The 17,790-nt window shown below is 37.9% G+C and overlaps 1 protein-coding gene across 1 annotated transcript in view; it reads right to left on the minus strand.

Moving 5' to 3' along the window:
* ATF6 (activating transcription factor 6) overlaps nucleotides 1-17,790 on the minus strand; it is a 202,928-nt gene that overhangs the window by 40,288 nt on the left and 144,850 nt on the right. Inside the window, exon 15 of the mRNA XM_025991244.2 lies at nucleotides 14,843-14,927. Coding sequence (XP_025847029.1) covers nucleotides 14,843-14,927 — 85 coding nt within the window. The remainder of the gene's footprint in view (nucleotides 1-14,842; nucleotides 14,928-17,790) is intronic.

The raw sequence follows: 17,790 nt of genomic DNA on the forward strand, positions 1-17,790 counted from the left end.
AATTCTGCTTAAGTTACCAAATTATGCTTAATAGCCTGTTGCTCGAAACTAAAGAAAGCTGATTGATAAAAGCAGCTAAAAAAATAAAAAGCTCTATTATATTGTGAGCTTACCTAAGGCAGACATCCACCTATAATTTTCCTTTTTAAGATTTTATGTATTTATTCACAAGAGACAGAGAGAGAGAGAGAGAGAGAGAGAGAGAGAGGCAGAGACACAGGCAGAGGGAGAAGCAGGCTCCCTGCGGGGAGCCCAATGTGGAACTCGATCCCGGGACTCCAGGACCACACCCTGAACCAAAGGCAAACGCTCACCCACTGAGGCATGCAGGCGTCCCCTACCTATAATTTTCATATTATATAGTGTATCAGCTCATGAAATGTTATCTAACATTTACTAGGTTCTTAGTAAAGGTGGACTCGAATTGGCTGTTTTGTACAAAGGTAGTACTTATTCGCTGTATGCTGCACAAGGCTCTGTGGAAAAGAAAGAAAAAGTAGCATGAACAGGGCAGTGCACCTGCTAGAATGTGTGAGCAGAGCACGATTAACAGAACTCAGCAGAGGGAGCAGGAGATTTTTCATGCTTATAGCCTAGTCCTTAGCCTAATAGAACTTCCCAGCTATCTTCATCTGACTGCAGACCTGTTTTTCTGGGAAAGCACATGGTCACATCTATACGATTATTGACAGTAAATTCATTAGTGAGAAGACAGACTGTTACTGAGTGATATATTTTATTTTGAATGTAGAACTCAGCTATTGGTCTGGGACAGGCTAGTTTAGGGAAATGATTAACATTTATTTACTGGGAAATGTGCAGAGTTGAAAAAAAAAAAGGGTATATTTAAGTGCTATGGAAAAAGCAGCCAAACTTTGAAATCAATGCCTGCTATATTTGGATAGAATGAATTTATAAAACAGTGCCATAATGAGGTAAATTTATGAAGTCAAGGAAGCTGAAGCTTATGGGATCCCAATTTGTTTCTTCATATTTTAAGAGAGTTGGTTAAAAAAAAAAAATTCTTTTGGTTTATCATGGAAACTCCAGGGAACTAGTGGGTGAACAGGTCTATCTTATAAGAATATAAATACATCATCTTTTTTTTGTTGGCCAGCATCCAAATTATGTGCTGATATTGGATTAAAATACTGATAGATGACCAGAACATAAACACAGTAGCTGTTACTCTGAAATTATGGTAGCATAAACTGGTACTTAATCCTACTGTCTTCACTTCGTCACAAACGTGCGTCAGGGAAGGGCTGAAGACACATTAGGAGGGAATGCTGGGGCCGGAGAAAACAGGATTTCAGAAAGTTCAGTCATTGCTCCCTCAATTTTCTCACCACTTCAGCTGTGAAACTGGGATAAAATTATGTCATGGAGACTCTGTGAGAACTAATGCGATTATCTTTGTTAAAGAACCCCAAAATGTTTCAGTCACAAAAAGAGTGACTGAACCTGAATTTGCAAACTAGGAATTTAGGCAATGGATGGTTAAAAAGCATTTCGTTAGGGGAAAAAACAACAAAACTCCAAAATATTTTACACTGTAATGTATATTTAGTGAATCTCATAAATGTTTAATTTTCTTTATTTTTACTCTCTCATTCTGGTAGAATAGCTCATATCTACATACTGTTTTTACTCATAATTTTGTACCATAACTTTAACATTTCTTAACCCTGGATATTTATCACTTTAAAATGGGGAAATCTACATAAATATCTAATTGACAGGGTGGTCCCTGCTTCAAAAAACTGTACGGTGTGTGGCAGTGCTAATTATTTTGCATTCTCTAATGTATTATAATTTAGTTCAAAGTCATAGAGAGTGAGGTGCTCTTCTCACAAAAGACAGAAATGTCTTCCAAGACATGCCTTTCCCTACATCAAAAACTAGGTCATTCTGGTTCAAATATAAAAATGGTTTATGTTTTCAAGGACTATCCTTGGTGGTATAAAAAGCATTACCTCTCCGGGGCACCTGGGTGGCTCAGTCAGTTAGGTGCCTAACCCTGGATTCTGGCTCAGTCATGATCCCAGGGTCCTGAGATAGAGTCCCACATGTGGCTCCATACTGGGTGTGGATCGTGCTTAAGATTCTCTCCCTCCCTCTCCCTCTGCCCTCCCTCTCCTCTCTAAAAAAACAGAACAAAAACCCAAAACCAAAAAACATTACCTTTCACATTTAACGTAAGCACTGTGCCTGGAGACATAAAGATCTGGGCTTCAGGTCACAGTTTCATCAGCCGTTTGCCTCCCCAAACCTATTTTCTTACCTGTATCATGAGGCTGCTGTGTTGCACTGTCCCTAAGCTGCCTTCCAGCTCTGAGATTCTCTGATCTACATATGTCCTGTCTGCCAGTGAGATAAGCTCCCTGGGGGCAGAGATCATATCCTAGGGTCCCTGTGCAACCTGCACGTTACGTAGCAGAGTGTGTGTGATGGATATTTGTAAACCTGAGCCACAACTGCATTACCCTATAAAACAAACATGCAACCAGGTTGTCAAAGCTCAGAAAACTGAGCAATGATGGCAAATTAACCATTATTTAGTACTGACAATGGGGTCTTACTGTCCTACCTTTCAGTCAAGCAAGTGCTCTAGGCAGTAAGAAGCTGGAAGAAATGACTAACAGGACAGTTTCTCTGAGAAGTACTCTGTCCTTCTGTCTCCATAAATCATCACAGTATTTCCAACTTTGAGACGTACTCTGTACTGTACGTTGCCACAGGCAGCATGGCAAGCAGCCCCTAAAATACCCCCACCCTGCACCCTCCTGGTACTCACACCTCATGAAGTCCCCTCCTACAACAGCCCACGTGCAGTCTATGTAGTTTACTGCACGTGGGGGCAGTGATGGTATGTCACCTCCTCAACTAGGGTTAAAAGCCTGGCTTCTATCTAGGGAGTTCTCTCACTTGCTCACTTTCCCGCCCTCATGGGTTGGCTGCCCTGGGGGAAGCTCCAGGAAGAGGCCCTCCTGGTGAGAAGCAGAAGGCTGCTGCCAACAGTGAGTATGGGAACAGATCCTTCAGCCCCAATCAAATCCTCAGCTCCACCAACAGCCTGACTACAACCTCACAAAGAGACCTGGAGCCAGACCCACCCCACTAAGCTGCTCCCACATCCCTGAGACTCAGAAACTGTGAAGTCATCAGTGTTTGTTTCAAACTGCTATTTCTCGAGGAGATGATTATAACTTTCTAACTGTTGTCTTTTAAAAAAGTATCACACCCTCTAATCCATCCTTGCTGTCAGGGAAATATTTGAAACATGATTCTACTTGTGCCTCTCCTCTGCCCAAAATCCTTTAGTAGCTCCCTATTACTCACAAGGTAAAATCAAAACCCTGCATCATGTCCTACAGGCCTTTGTGACCTGGCCTCCACTGGCCTCTCTGGCTTTCTCTGTACCTCAAGGCCTATCCATGCACTTTCAATCCCCCAAGTAAGCTAACCAGTTTTCTTGTTCTGATATCTCTATTTATACTGTTCCCTCTGCCCATCCAGAATGTTTCACATACTTGGGACAATCATATGAACCCTTCAGGAATCAGCTCAAAGATCACTGTGTGTGTGTGGATTTAATTGATTACATGTTCTCTTGGATACAAGTGACAGTGCCCAGCTTGCCTAGAGGCTTTATACATTTAATTCAATTCAACACATTTTGTTGAGCACCTACTGTATGTCAGGCACTTATTTTTTTTATAAGGCACTAGGAATAACAACAACAACAAAATTAAACAAACAGGGTCCCTAACTTTAAAGAACCTACAGTTTAGAAGGTAAGTTAGACAATAAGCTACCGACTATAAATACAAATGCTACAAAAATAAGGGAGTCTAGAATATTCTAGGCAGTGGATGTGGGAGAGGGGCACCTAATCTATTCCATGGGCTTAGGAAAGCTGTCCCTGAATGTTTGAGTAAGGGATTTAAGAAAAACTTCATCAAAAAGATGTTCATCAGGATAAAAACAGTCCAAACATCAGAATCAGGAAGCAAAATGGAAGAGACATGGCTTGGTAGTAATATACATGAAAGGAGCCACCTGGGAAAAACACTTTGGTGTCATCACTTGAAGTACACTACACAGAATTTGGAGATACTCCATTATGCTCCTTATTCATAGCCCTCCATAAGAGGTGGAAAAACCAGAACCAACCTAGAAGAGAAAGACCAGAGTTGAGGGCCCAAGAAGAATAGCTTCTGAAAACTGGAAGGCCTTGGTGTATGAAGACTCAGAGGATATAAAGAGTACAAGTAGCTAGAGGTCTGTCATACTGAAGAAAGATTACTTTCAGACCTAATCTCGTTGACTTATAGGTAGAGTATGAAAGAGACAGAAGAGGAATAATTTACAAATTGCCAGGGCTATTTAAGGCAGGCAGTCTTCATCCTCAGAGGGGACTGTATCTAAAGTGGTTGGCCACAGATGGTGGCCAGACGGCCAGACGGACAGTGTGGCAGAAGAAAATCCTAACCCTGGAAGGGAGTTAGCATGGATGACTGTACCAAAGATACTTTTAACCTTGATATTTTATGACTTGATGACATGACTATTAATGAGTCTTTCTTTGTCCTAATCTATACCCTAGTGATACCAAGTGGATCACATTTCCCACAAGGTTCTGTCCTGTATGTTAAGTAGAATGAAAACAAGGACATTGGGTTTTGATATCTTCAAAAGAGGCTAACTGTATGGTCTTCCTAACAACTCTGCTCCTAGCAGCAAACTATTTTACAGTTCACATTTGTCTCATTATTTAATCTAAATCTTATGTTTAAGGCATGCAATTGTTTCTGTAAAATCTGTAATAAATATGGAATAAAATATCTCTATGGATATTTGGTTAAGTTCAAAGGCATTTCTTGCCTGACGTACTCAAGATTCCCAAAGTGGCAGCTCTAGCAATCTGTGTTCATATTTTCAACTGCAACATTGTAGACACAGAAAGATATGGATTTCTGAGGACTCTTTAACCTTTACTTGTAAAAGCCTAAGAGGAGGAGCAGTCTCCAATGTGAACAGAATTGCAGTGTTTTGACACATATATCCCTATCACCCGTTATCAGCTACATCTTTAAATAACAAAGAAATTATCAGCAAGTCCCGAAAGAACTATGTGGCACTCCACAGAGAGTTAGGATCTCTAGTGTTTCCAGCTGGTTATCACTGCCTAAGAGAGAACAGAGTTGAACCTATGCTTGTGAAGTAGTTCCTCAAAAAACAAAAACAAAAAAACCAGAAACTTGAGATTATGTGAAATGGTTCAATCCTCTGACTCACTACAAGGTCCTTGATTTTCCAGTACAAAGAAAAATCCATTCTGAGGAGCTTCGTATGTGTAAAATAAAGAAATAATTCAGATTTTGAACAGTCAGTAGGAGCTTCAAACCAATTCTGTTGGCTTAAATAGATGCTGATCTCTAGCTTTTATTAGTCAAAAGCTAAACCATCTGTTTGAGTAGAAACAGATTTTTGCCACAAGGGAGACAGAGTGAAAGTGATCTCACTGAGAGCTGCCCGGCCTCAGAAGGTCAGTTAGGTGCAGCAGGCTCGGCAACTGGCTCCTTCGGGTCAAGGAAGTAAGTACTAATATCCTGGAAGATGCAGTGCAATCTGATTTGATGGAAACCTTTGGAGGCTCATGAAAGTTCCCAGTGATTAAAAAGTTTATTAGTAAATAGAATATGAAAAAAGACAATCTATTCATGAAAAAAAAACTGACCTGTGCAACTGCCAATAAATCCTCAAAGCAGTATCACTCTCAACAGTGTGGCAAGTCTTTAGGTACAGAAAGGCAGATCCACCATTAATCTTGTCTTTTCCTTTTCAAAATTCTATTTCCAGACTTTGGAGAAGAGGGTTCGGAAAAGGCTACACCAAGTGGGGATAACCAAACGGTTTGGGAGGAGTTAAAAATGGTTACCCTGACAACTTCGCCCAGAGGAAACGAGGGTGGCAAGAAACAGCTCTGGGACATCTACTTTACCATCGTGCCATCAGCTTCTACTTCTCCCTCCTTCAGTTGCCAAGCGCAATAGATTTTCCCTATGAAATTCCTTTGGACAGTTTTCCTTTCTCTCCATTCCAGGCCTTTCACAACCTTACCCCCAAATTGGTGCAATGCATCCTAGCTCATCTTCCCTCCTAACTTTTTTTTTTCCTCTTACAGACCTCAGCCAGATTAACAGTCTCTTACCAGAGCTTTCACAGTGTAATTTTTATGCTGGAGAGCTTAAAGTCACTTCCTTAACTTATTAATGACCTACATCATGTAGCTTTACTGCATCCCATGCAGTAAACACTATTGCTCATTCTCTTTGACATGAGTCCTCTCTTTACTGTCTCCTTCCAGACATTTTATTCAGTCCCAACTTAGCACATGACAGAATACCAAAGCAGGCAGCTGCTGCTGATTTGTCCACCCAATATCCATGATTTCCATACTAAGAGAAGTCCACATTTTTTTCAGATCACAGTGTGCCTAGTTAAAACATTGTATTTCTGACCCTCCCTTAAAGCTAGGCGTAAGCATGTGACACAGTTTACATGTCCCATGAGACATCTGCAAAAGTCTGCTAGCAATAGCTGGACAATGTTTGCTTTCCTGATAGATGCCATGCCTTCCTCCTTTTTTACTATCTGAAACATAGATATGAGGGCTTGAGCTGGAGCAGCCACTTTGAGAACATCTGGGAAAGGCCAAGAGAATTGCAACAACCTTAGTCCTAGCATTTTACACTGTTGAACCAACACCAGCATCTAGACTGGTTCATTGCTTTGGACTTCTCAATATAGAAGAAAAAAAATGAATCCAATTCATTTAAGACAATGGTTAGTTAAGGTTTTCTGTTACTCGTAGCTAAATGCAATCCTTATGTAAATAAACATCCCTCTCCTTATCCTCCTGTAAGTTTCCTTTACAGTCCCATTCAAGTTTTACTTCCCAAGGTGCCAAGATTCTAGTATCTATCCTATTCTTTAAATTTTTGATCTGATGCTAGAGGCATTATGATTTAGAACTATCCAGTAATGAATTGATTTCTCTTAATAAATCAGCATGTTATTTCTGGTTTAGAACTGACCTACATCATCACTTTTCGTCTAGGTCTAGCTTGCAATTTAGCATCACTAGAGAAAATTAGCTAAAAGGGGATCTAAGGAATTGAGCCAAAGTTTACCCACATTGTAAAGACAGTCTGAGTCATCCTCTGCCTCCCACAGGTGATTGTCTTTTCACGAGGAAACTGCCAGTTCAACCCAGGGAATGAACAGGAAGACCCAGGTACTGTTTATCACAGCTAGTACGGTCAATGTTAACACTCCTCATTCTATCTGCGAGCTACACATAATTCATAGATCTATGGATATATTTTGAAAGAAAAAATATTTCTTTTACATGAGTAGTGTCGATTTTCTTCTTTTCTTAGTAGAAATTCTCAGTGTGGGAATTGTACAACTGGTTTCAGTAGTGAGTCAAAAGTCAAATATTTGATTATGTTTTTTTAAATATTTAAAACATGGTTAGAAGACTCTACTTACTCAACTGCCTGGACACAATTATAGAACACTGAAATGGAATAAATTGCAATGAAAATGCAAGGTTGTAAATATATTTTAAGAAAGCAAATAATCTGCAGGCCTTTAAGAAGAAATGAATTTATAAGCATAAAAGGCACAACTTTTAGGCACAATTCTCTTATAGACAGCTAAGCCTGCTGGTGCAGAACATGTCTAAAGTAGGACAGTTTCCAAATACATTTTCTTTGAGATCACAGTTTTATGAAACTGTTGATCATCAAAAGCAGTTGTATCAACATTCTCTTATTATTAAAACCAACACATTTATTGAGTTGGTTTGCTTCCTGCCCTCCTATTATATCCTCTTCAGCTAAAAAGATGTTTCATTGCTAGTAAGTTCTTCTCGATTTTCTTTACATGGAAATTATATTAGATTAAATATAAATACAGTTTAGCCTGTAGTCATTTGTTCACCTACTTGAACCCTTACCAAGGGCAGCGTAGAATTTATTCTATTTCTGTTTTCTCTTTACTACTCAGGTACCACACTAGCTTAGGTCCACGACACACAGAGGGAAGGGGAACAGTCAAACCAAATCAACCAAAGTACCGGTCAAATTATGTATCTGCTAATGGCTGTGTTCATTCCCAGTGAAAGATGTCAACAAAGTAGCTACCATTAAAAGTAAGACCTCTTCTATGGTCAATTTTGTTGAATCACTTAGAAAGAAAGAAAGAAAATGAGCAGTTTTACCACAACATAAGTGGAAATAATTTAAAATCAGGAAATGTTGACTTATAGTACAAGGAAAACTTCCAGAATCCTTTTTTTAAAAATAGCAATAGCCTTTAATTTATCATCCATTGCTCTGCCAACCATCTGTAATCATTTTTTAAAAGCTTTTTAAAAGCATACCTAGCATTTTATTTTACTTCAACAATCTTCAGTGTGAAGATTTATTCACAGCTTCACTAACTTGTTTTTAACTGTCATATGAGACAAAGGAAATCAAATAACAAAGAAAATGCAAAACGAAATAAATTATAAAAATTAAATTGGCATAGAAAGCACAGAATGATGTAACCAGTATTTTCTAAATGGCATTAATTTCACACCCATATCCTACTTTCTTTAGCTATTTCTTGTACAGACTTTTTTCCATAGCTCAAAACCACAAAGTAGAGTCATTATACGTTATAGTTTAAGATCAGATATTGACTTGGGAATCTAACATACTTTGCCAAAATTAGGAAATCAAATTCCTCTTCCCAAATATTCCTATCCAGGGTACTTCAGAAACCAACTCAATAAAATTTGACTTTGTCTTCCACCACTCTCTCCAAAATCCTACAGGCACCACTAAAGTCAGAAAGAGAGATCAAACCCACAACTCATGTTCCTTTCCAAGTTACATGTAACTTTTGAACTCAGAAATGGCAGAAAATATATTTTATTCAACTTTCTCAAACTCTTACACTGCTCAGGATGAAAATCTTTTATGTTACAGATATCCTCACAACATTTCTGCTCTTGTAATAAGCAGGTGTTCAAACATTTCTGTGCATAACTTACATTCTTGAGATTATAAGTGATACAGTACTGCCTGTCAAATTCATACACCCAATAAGCCAAAGAAATCTACCTCTGGATCTTGAAGAGTTTTATACTTCAATTTTTTCCATGTATTTTCCTTTGTTGAACAATTGTTGAAAAGGAGTTAATAATTTCAATTCATTCTCTACTATGAATCCCGTATCTCAACCAATAGTAGAAAGGTAACTAGTAAACACTTAATTTACATCTAGAAAGATTAGACTAAACTGTATCTGCCAACTGTTTTTAATCACGTGAAGAATGGAAACAGCAAAATCTTTCAAGTGATCACAAAGTACTGGCCAAATAACATTTGCTTTACTTATCCTGACATTCAACAAACCTGAGTCTATCAAATTCAAAACACAGGAATTACACTGTATTATACTGCTCTCAATGAATGTGCATGGCCTTATACCATAAGGGATAGAGTGGTATAAAAATCTATTTTAAATTCTGGAATCCCAAATATTCTTGTTATTCACACATCTGTCTTTAATACTGAAATAACAATATAATAATTAATCATAATATACTTTATACACTTCTAAAAATCCTGGCTCTCTGTTATATAGTGGCTGTATAAGTGGCACAAATTATTTCATTGGGCTTTAATGTCTTCATCTATAAAATGAGGATAATACTTAGCTGGCAGGTGAATATTACATGAATTAGTTTATATCAAAGTGCCTCATGTTGCAATTTTCCTACACCAGACATTGTTCTAGGTGCGGGGTTATAAGGGGCAAACACAACATAACAAACACATTTCCTGTCCTCACAGAGGAGGAAAAAGCTGGCTGAGTTGACTGAGAGGAGGCAAAGGAGAAAAAGTAGACATGCCATGGGATTATGAAAGCCTACAATGAAGTGTTTCAAAAGGAGAGAATATCAAAAATATACTTCAGGGGAATGTCTGTAAAGGGGTACAAGGAGATTTTCTGAAGTAATGAAAACATTTGTATCCTGATTGAGTGATAGTTTCACAACTATTTACATTTGTCAAGAATCATTAAATGGTACACATTAAAATTGCTGATTTTTACTGTATGTTATGTTATATCTCAGTGACTCTGGTTTCTAAAAAGTGTGTTTATGTCATGAAAGACAATTTTTTAAAAGGCAAGTGTTTTAGATGAAAGGATACTAAAGAGGTGTGCCAAGTTTAGATGAAAGGATACTAAAGAGGTGTGTTAAGTATGGTCTTTGACTAGATTCTGTACCCCTACCCACAAAAAGCTATAGAGTATTTTGAGGGCAAATTGGAAAGGTGAATATGAACTATATACTACACTGTATAGTATCAATGCTAAACTTATTTTTTTTTTTTAACGTGTGGTCATTTTCTTCTTGTGCTTATGTAGGAGAATACAGATGCATATCCAGGTATTTTGGGGTAAAATATAAGAATATCTGTAACCTAGTCTCAAATGGTTCAGAAGAAAGCCCATGTGAGTGTGGAGGAGAGATCAGGAGATAAGCAGATGAATGCAGTTGAGTACAAGGTACTCTTTCAAGAAGAGTGTTTCCCTGAAGGGTAGTGGAGAAATAGGATGTGGCATTAACAGAGTCTCCCCACACCAAAGGTAGTATTAAGGCATTCTGGATGTTGATGGGAATGAGCCAGTAGAGAAGAGGCTGACGGCACAGGATATGGAGGGTACCAGTGTAGGAGCAAAGTCTTTGAAGCAGTGAAAGGGGCTGGGATGTGGGGTCCAAAAGGAAGGAGTCATCTTCAATGATGTGGATGATGACAACGACAATGGGGCATGAGTGACTACAATGAAAATAGCCCGGTGCTACTCAGAACATTTTTACTCATTTAATTTTCACACCAACTCTAAGATAAAGGTATCACTAAGATCTCCTTTTACAGATAAGGAAACTGAGGTACAGAAAAACTCATTAACCTGCCCAGTGACACCTATCTAACAAAGAGCAAACTGGGATTTAGAACCCAATGGAAGATTCTTCTCTCCACCACAGGGCAGGCAGGGCCCGTGTGCATCAGATGCAGCTGTGCTGTGGGTAGCGGAAGATGAGGTAGCTCTTACATGAGTACATCTATTTTCTCAGCGTAGCATTTGGTTAGTTCATCAGCTGAGGGGGTAGGCAGAGGGGATGTTGGGAATTTGAGAAGAGAGGGTGAGAAATTCTTGTTTCAGACAGAGGGCAAGTGAATTTACCAGCAATACTGGCAGTACTGAATGCTCCTTTGGAATTAATAGTCATAAATTTGCAGTGAAGCTACTTATCCTGACTAGATGGTATTTTCTGGCAATATTCAGCTGCTTGAGAGGAGGCATAAAGAGACAGCTGGGTGTAACTAGGGTGGGATTTTTGCAGACAAGTGGGACCTAAGAAAAGAAGAAGCCAGGGAGGATGGGAGGTTGCAAGAGAGTGGTGCAAGTATGGGGAGTGGAATCGAGGCTAAGAAGGAATATATGACCATTTCGAATGTGATCCATAAAGAAAAAGCGGTGGGGTGTCGGAGCACTGGAGACTGTGAAGTCAGAGTAGTTGGGAGTGTGGGTTTACAGTAAGAGATAAGTAGGAGTGGGATGCCTGGAGAGGGTATTTCAAGAGCAGTGCCATTACTGATGATGAGGAGGTCTAGAGTATGACCATGTGGATGGGAGGATGAGGGGTAGAGAATAAACGACAACAGGATTGGGGCACCTGGGTGGCTCAAGTCAGTTAAATGTCTGACTTCGGCTCAGGTCATGATCTTAGAGTCCTGGGATCAAGCCTAAGCTTGGCTCCCATCTGCTTTTCCCTCTCCCTCTGCCCCCCAACCCCCACTAGTGCTCTCATAAATAAACAAATAAATAAATAACCTTAAGGGGGGGGGGGAACGAGATCAAAAGAGGCCAGGGTGGGGAAAAAAAAAAAAAAAGAGGCCAGGGTGCTGGATGAATCCTCTATCTGGATGCTAAAATTACACAGAGAGATTGCAAAGGCAGTGGTGGAGAGTCATCCATGAAGGTGGGACAGAAGACAGCAACGAACCAGGGTAAGAGGAGTAAAACCTGGCATTATACACTTTAAGATATTAGGGGAATTAAAGGGGAAAGAAGGAGAGATCATTTGGAAGTTGGAGTGGGGAGCAAGGATAGACCCCCACCCCACCTGCAGGCTCTGAGGCACATAAGGTGAGTAGTAAAATCAGATTCTAATGTGAGAAGTATCCTCAGAGCGAGGAGGTGGAGGGAACTATTCAAAAAGAGGTAGACAGTCAACCAATATCTCTCGAATTTGATTCTTAACTTCTCAAATAGTTTACTATACCCTAAAAAGGAAAAAACTAAATTTATGTACAAAGAAATCAAAACCAGATTAAAAAGGAAATGATCTTCTAATGATTGTATTTTTCAAATCCACGAAAGGCTCATTTTCAAAAATTAGCCCCCTGGCCAAGATCAACAGAGTCAAGCAGCATCTTATTGTTTTTGGCTTAGTAAATATGATAGCTCACTGTTATAAAATAAAACCAGGCATTCTCTTGCATAAATATCAGAACAAAATTAAGTGAATTCTGTCTTGTTGGAAGCTTAGATAATAGCCTTTCTGAGCATAAGCTGACCAAGAACTTAAATCTATTATGGTTCAAGCACAGAAACCTAGGTACCTATGAAAAAAGAATCAATGGTATTTCCTAAACATATTCTTGGAGTGTAATACAGTACATTCTGGGATATACCGTCCTTCATGAAGTAGTAGTAGGACTGCTCCGTGCAAGCTTTGGAGGTATGCCTCTACTGAGGGAAGATACATTCTGCTCAACAAACGTTAGTTTTTTTTTTTTTTTTAACTTGCTTTAAAAATCTTTGTAATACTAAGAAAATATCATAATTCTTTCATGCTTTAAGCAAAAAAAAATGTTTTATTTTTTCTATAAAGCTGCCTCAGGGAGCCTAAGTGGTTTACTTGGTTGAGTGTCTGACTCTATTTTGGCACAGGTCATGATCTCAGGGTGGTGAAACTGAGCCCCACACAGGGCTCTGTGCTCAGTGGGGTGTCTACTTGAGATTCTCTCTCCCTCTGCCCTTCCCCCTGCACACACACAAACACACACGTTCTCTGTCTCTAAAATAAATCTTTTTTAAAAAAGCCTAACAAGCTGCCTAAGTCAGTCTCTTTCTTTCTTTCTTTTTCTTTCTTTCTTTTCTTTCTTTCTTCTTCTTTTCTTTCTTCTCTCTCTCTCTTTCTTAAGAGAGTAAAGAGAGGGAGGGTGGGGAGGATGAGAGGGAGAGAGAAGAATCTTAGCAGGCTCTAGGCTATGTGGACACTGATCTCACAACCCAGAGATCATGATTTCCTAAACATTTCTTTAAAAAAAAAAAAAGATTTTACTTATTTATTTTATTTTAGAGAGAGAACGTGAACAGGAGCGGGGGCAAAGGGAGAGAATCTCAAGCAGACTCTGTGCTGAGTATGCAGCCTAATGTGGGGCTCGACCCCATGACCCTGAGATCATGATCTGAACTGAAACCAAGAGCCAGATGCTCAACCACCTGAGCCACTCAGGTACCCCTATAACCCCCTAAGCATTTCTAATAAGCAGTCTGCATAAAGTTCAATGAAATTTTAGAGTGTCTATGGTCTTAAAATATACAATGAGTATCTAATATTTTTTCTCTAAGACTAATTTTTTTTTAAATTTATCTAGAATCCCAGTTTGTTTTATTAAAATAATTGTATTTGGTTGTTTAACTATGATCATCAATCAGAATGTAAACTGGTTCAACTGCAGGTTAGTTCAAAAGGCTTTTCATTTTTTGGCTTATTCATAAACTATGAGGTTCTTACTACTGGTTAGAAAATGTACTGGTAGTTCCTTTATACCAAATAAATGGACTTGAGAAGGATAGCCAATCCTCCTAGGTTCATTAGAGCCTAATATGTGTCAGAGAAAGCAATTAGTCAACAATATACACTATGCTCATCTGCAACACATAGCTGGCACTGGGAGTAAGATATTTCTTTTTTATGAAGAACCCAGATGGAAATAATCTCTCCTTTATTAAGTTTCTTTAGCAATTGGTATATTCCTTATGAGACTTTTTTTCTTGGAGTATAGTGATTTCTGGGCTTATTTTTCTTTCTAGATTATAAGCAAGATGCCTTAACATCTTTAGATGATCTCAAGGTATTACAGCATTATTTGTATCTTATGTAATACCCAGCACTAGTAGGAAAACAAAATGGAACACTAATACGATCAATACCAAATTCATCAGTATTACGGGCTAAATAGGCTTGTGATGGTTGGTCTGGGAATTATGTCACCATCTACATAATACAGGAAACTGCTCTGAGTTCCCAAAACCCAACTCACAAATTTACGCTCAGAACCCAGAATTCTTATATTATATGTATAAGCAGAGAAGCTACAGACAATAATTCTGTAGAGCTAGTCAATATGCTAACTCTTCTGATTTTATAAATAAGAGAATGAATTTTTTCTCTTAAAAATACAGTAATTTTAAAAGTTAACTTTAAATCTTTTAACTTTTAAAAGAGTTATTTTTAAAGAGAGTATAGGATTTTAAAAATAATACTTTGTGAAAAAAGTGGAAAATGTTTCAAGATTAATGCATGAACATATATCTGACCAACCAAGTATTTTAAACGTCTTTTAGTTAATCCAGAGAATACTGGTTAAACAAAGAAATCTTATGTCATTCATAAACTGAAATGTCAACTTACCATTTATGTTTATTGCTGGTAATACAATTGACATCTTTGGCCTTGTGGTCTTGTTGTGGGTGGTAGCTGGTAACAGCAGGTGATCCTAAGGATAACAGAGAACAATCTGTTGTAACAACTTACAAGCTTAGTCTTGTAATAGGTCAAAATCAGAGTTTCTAAGATGCTAACATTTCATTGGGATCATAAAAAAATGACATTTTTTATTTTTGCTTGGCTTACAGGTCATTAACAACTACAAATCATCTTATGAATTAGTGAGCATCTATCATTACCAGGTGCTACGTAGTATTCTTGGAATACTCCTAGGTTCTGGTAATATATATGCTGTGGTACACTATAAAAGCTACTGGCCAAGGAATCAGAAGAGAAGGATTTTAATTCTAGTTCTGCCACTAATAAGCTGTATGATCTGGGTCTGTTTCCAATCTTGTACAATGAGGGTGCAAGACTAGATATCACAAGATACTGAAATTATCAATCCAAAAGAGTCATTTTTACTTTTTTTTTTAAAGAGGAAGACCATTTCTGCCACCCACCCCAAATTCTGATCCCAAATTACTGGTACATAAAATAGAGATTCTGATTGTAATTTACAGTAAAGGCAAAGCCTAGAACTTTGCCGGTTTAGCCTCCCCTTCTCCTTTGAAGCAACCACAGCATTAGATTTATTTTGGTAAGTGATAAGTATATACTAAAGGAGATTTATAGTTCTGGCCCTTAAAAAGCATACAATTCAAGAATTTAAAAAATTATAAATGCATGTTTTAGCACAAGTATAAAGTTCCAAATGTACACTGCCAACTTTTGATAATCTGTAAGTGACCCGTGGCACCTGAGGTTTCTGGTTTCCAACCACACAAATACTAAAAGTAAGATGAGAAGGGGGAGTATATGTGTTTTGGAAAGGGTATGTACAACTATAGGTATTCCACAGCTATTATAAACAACTTAGGACTTTGATATGAACTACTGTTCAAACATCTTAACTCCTTTTCCCTAGCAAAAACATAAGAATTGTCACAGCAAAAAGAAAAAACAACATACATTAGTGTTTCCACTTAAGGGAGCACGATTAAACTGAGATAGAACTGAACCCGATATTAACCCCTCTTGCTTCATCACTCATTCAGCAAACTGGCTGAAGGACTCACTACAAGTAGGATTTAACACAGCTGAAGGTAATAAAAATTCAATGCAACTTAGTTCAAAGGTCAATGTGATTGTGAAATGCAATTACCAGCAAAGCGAAGACAAAATCTAGAATGCAAAAAACAAATTGAAATGAATATACATGAACAAGAACTGTATAGAAAACATTTCCAGTAACTGCTTGTCCTTTGTTTAACTTGAGGCAGTATTTCTATGAGAACAGATTTTTTTTTTCTTTTAAGTTGGGGAAAAGATGAGTGAAGTTGTTCTGTTAGAATTCCAGCATTGCAGCATGGGAGGTTTTTTTTTTTTTTTTAAGTGCATTGTTAGACACAAAGATCACACATTTCTCAGTAAGATAACATAATATAGCCAAGAAAAAAACAAAATTTGCTGATCTTCATGACATGAAAATTATAAATAGCTTAATTCCTATAATTAAAATATTGCTTCAGGGTCCCCAAAATTGAATGAGAAAACAAACCAACAAACTTGTAAGCCTCAAATTAAAGCTACTGTAAAAATAAACACACTTGGATTCCACTGGTCATGGGATATAAGGTCAGGATCAGAGTTAAATCTGAGTTTCCTGCTAAGATCTAGATACCATACTAAACATTGTTCTTAAACATGATTATCTGAACATAATGTCTCCTGCTTTCTTTCTTCATTAAATTTCAAAGTAGTTATTTTTGTAGAAGAATGCCAAAAAAATACATTATTATTTATGAAAAAGAAGAATCGAATCTTGAAGGGATAAAAATAGTACATTAACCAGACTTACCTCTAATTATTAAAGTGTGCAAACTGGGATGGGGGGAGGGAGAGGTGATCTAGAATTTAAAGTGCTTGGGGAACTGCAGGGAATCAAAGTCGGTATATTACAAATTCTAATAGTAGTTATCTTACATTAAAAAATAATTTATACACACACATATAGCTAGTTCATTTAACATTTACTTTCACTTTCTCAAATTAAATACTCTTTGCTGTAACAGTGAATTTTGAATCAGTTTTTTCTACTCAACTATGTTCATATCACTCCTTTTTAGCATATTGTTAATTCTATTAGTGATGTTTTCAGAAACAAAGGAGCTTTATTTTGGCAGTATTGCTGAAATCTATGTCACTAATTTTAGGATATCTCCAAATGCACTCCTGAAAAGTATCTCAGATTTCAGATACCTCAGGGAGGAAACTTTGTGGACAGACACTATCATCAACACATTGTTATTTCTATTCCCAGAAGAAGTCAGAGAAACACTGGTGGGAAAACACCAAAACATTTCACTGTGATAATAAAACATTAGTTTTCCAATGTTACACAATACTGTGCATGAGAAAATCTGCTATTTTCATACAATTCTCCCTATTCCCTTTTCCAAGCACTTTGTTAGAAGAAAACTGAAATATTAGTACATAATGCAACATCCAAAATTATGCCTCTTCTCTTTCTAAGAGGGCTAGAGCATTGGAGATTAACCTATCAAAAGCACATGATCACATTTTGCTCAGCTGAAGGTTGAAATGGTAATTCACAATAAAATCAAGGTCCCACTAAGTGTTGTTTAATATTGACTCTACATATCTGTATAGAGTGGAAACTGACTGCTGAGATTAAATGACCCTTCCCACTCTCCTTTAAAACTTACTAATTAGAGACGGAGACAAACCATGAGAGACTCCTAAATCTGGGAAACAAAGGGCTGCAGAAGGGAAGGTGGGAGGGGGGATGGGGTAAACTGGGTGATGGGCAACGAGGAGGGCACTTGATGGGATGAGCATTTGGGTGTTAT

This window comes from Vulpes vulpes, chromosome 5 (assembly GCF_048418805.1).
Source record: "Vulpes vulpes isolate BD-2025 chromosome 5, VulVul3, whole genome shotgun sequence".
NCBI classification, from domain to species: domain Eukaryota; kingdom Metazoa; phylum Chordata; class Mammalia; order Carnivora; family Canidae; genus Vulpes; species Vulpes vulpes.